Source organism: Cyprinodon variegatus, unplaced genomic scaffold, assembly GCF_000732505.1.
Source record: "Cyprinodon variegatus isolate N-32 unplaced genomic scaffold, C_variegatus-1.0 Scaffold743, whole genome shotgun sequence".
Classification (NCBI taxonomy): Eukaryota; Metazoa; Chordata; class Actinopteri; order Cyprinodontiformes; family Cyprinodontidae; genus Cyprinodon; species Cyprinodon variegatus.
This window is the reverse complement of record NW_015151196.1, coordinates 304,817-306,559: the sequence shown is the minus strand read 5'-3', so window position 1 is coordinate 306,559 and position 1,743 is coordinate 304,817. Positions and strand designations below refer to the sequence as shown.

Below are 1,743 nucleotides of genomic sequence, written 5' to 3'. Positions count from 1 at the left end.
CGGAACGCTAACTGAACTGTCTCTCACGCAGACTCCGGTGAACCAGTTTTCCAGGCCAGAACCAGAACCAGACATTATCTTGGTGCTTGTGACAATAAACTCTGTTAAACCTTTTACTCCAGTTTCCGTCTCAGTGGTGTTCTGCATAATTGGGTCACACCAGTGAACCCATCATGACAACGCTCCTCGGGTCAGCTTCTGTTAGAGGTCCCTAGGTCAAGACTCAAACAGTGGGGCGATCGTTCATTTTGCCGTCGCTGCTCCCAGACTGTGGAACAAACTACCCCCTGACATCCGCACCACTACTGACCTCAGCCTTTAAAAAAAAAAGCTTAAAACCCACTTTTTTGTAATTAGCTTTTAATTCTGACTAGAATAATACTGTCTCTTAGATGTCGTCTTTCCATGTGCTCCTATCTATGCCCCTCTGGAAGGCTTTTAATGTCCTTCAGCACTGCGCCAATACAGCACTTTTAATTGTATCTTGTATGTTTTATATGTGTTATGTATTGTTTTATGGCTTTGTTGTAAAGCACTTTGGGTACCGTTTGGCTATTGTAAAGGGCTATACAAAGAAATTTTATTTGATTTGATTAAAGTCATTAAAGTCAACGTCTAAACAGCATAGCATGGATCCAGTTACTGAGCCCACTGCAGAAAATTCTGCAAAGTTTGGATTTTTGCAGGATGGCACAGAAGGCCCATGTAAAGAGCCTGGAGATACGCTAGATAAAGAGGAAGGAAAGAAGAAAAGAACCTGAGTTGGTTGATTGGTCAGACAGTTCTGTGATCCCATCAGGTAAACAACTTGATAGTATCTAAAAGATGCTCAGTCTGCTTTAAAAACTCACTTCTGATTAAACTGACAGATCTAAAATCACCAACAGTTTCAGAGCCGCTGGATTCAGGAACAGGATCTTCCAGGTATTGGACCAAGTTCCGATAATCAAAGACAGAGACAAGAATTCAGAGCTTCTATTCACAACATGCAAGATGGTTACTTACATTATAGCCTGGAGTGCTGGTGCTGTTATCATTTATTAGACTCAGAACTGGGCTTTTCACATCGACCCAGAAAGTCTTGTAACTCTCCACAAAGGAAGCGCTGCAGGGACAGGAAGAGACAAGCAGCAGTGAGTCAGACATTCCTGGACCAGAACACAGTAGAACCCGTCTCCTCCTTACTGGAACTGGACCGCCTCAATGCTTCCTACTGAGTCGGGTTTCCATTTCACTTGGATGTTGGTCTTGGCGGAGTCGGATGTGTGGGACACCGCTGCTTTCTGCGGAGAAACACAACCAGTTTTGGTCTGTTAGGTTCTGCAGCTCTGAGTTCAGGGTGGGATGTCGAACACTAGAACCGATCTCATGGAGAACATTTAACGAAGTGGGTTACCTCAAAATAAAGAACTAAGAATAGTTATTATCCTCCAGGTTTACCTGAAGGAAGTTGGCCCCCCCACCTTCTTCAAATCAGACAAAATTAGTGTCAAACCTTTGTGCTACGTTTGTGCTGATTTGTGCAGCCACACTTTTTGTTTGTGCCGCTATCATTTAAAAGATATAAAGAGATGTTTCTAGAGGTCATCAAAGGTCAACCAGCCCCCCCACCTTCTTCAAATCAGACGAAATGGGTGACAATTAACTCAGCTCAGTTTGTGCTGTTTTGTGCAGCAAAAATTTTCATTTTTCATTTTTTTACAGTTTAAAATGATATAATCATAGGTTAGCAACTTATAATTT

General features: G+C 42.5%; 1 protein-coding gene across 1 annotated transcript in view; it reads right to left on the bottom strand.

Moving 5' to 3' along the window:
• LOC107098045 (putative ferric-chelate reductase 1) overlaps positions 1 to 1,743 on the bottom strand; it is a 23,635-nt gene that overhangs the window by 16,233 nt on the left and 5,659 nt on the right. Inside the window, exons 3-4 of the mRNA XM_015395477.1 lie at positions 1,186 to 1,283; positions 1,006 to 1,105 (exon numbers count right to left, since the gene is read on the bottom strand). Of these exons, the coding sequence (XP_015250963.1) occupies positions 1,006 to 1,105; positions 1,186 to 1,283 (198 nt within the window). The remainder of the gene's footprint in view (positions 1 to 1,005; positions 1,106 to 1,185; positions 1,284 to 1,743) is intronic.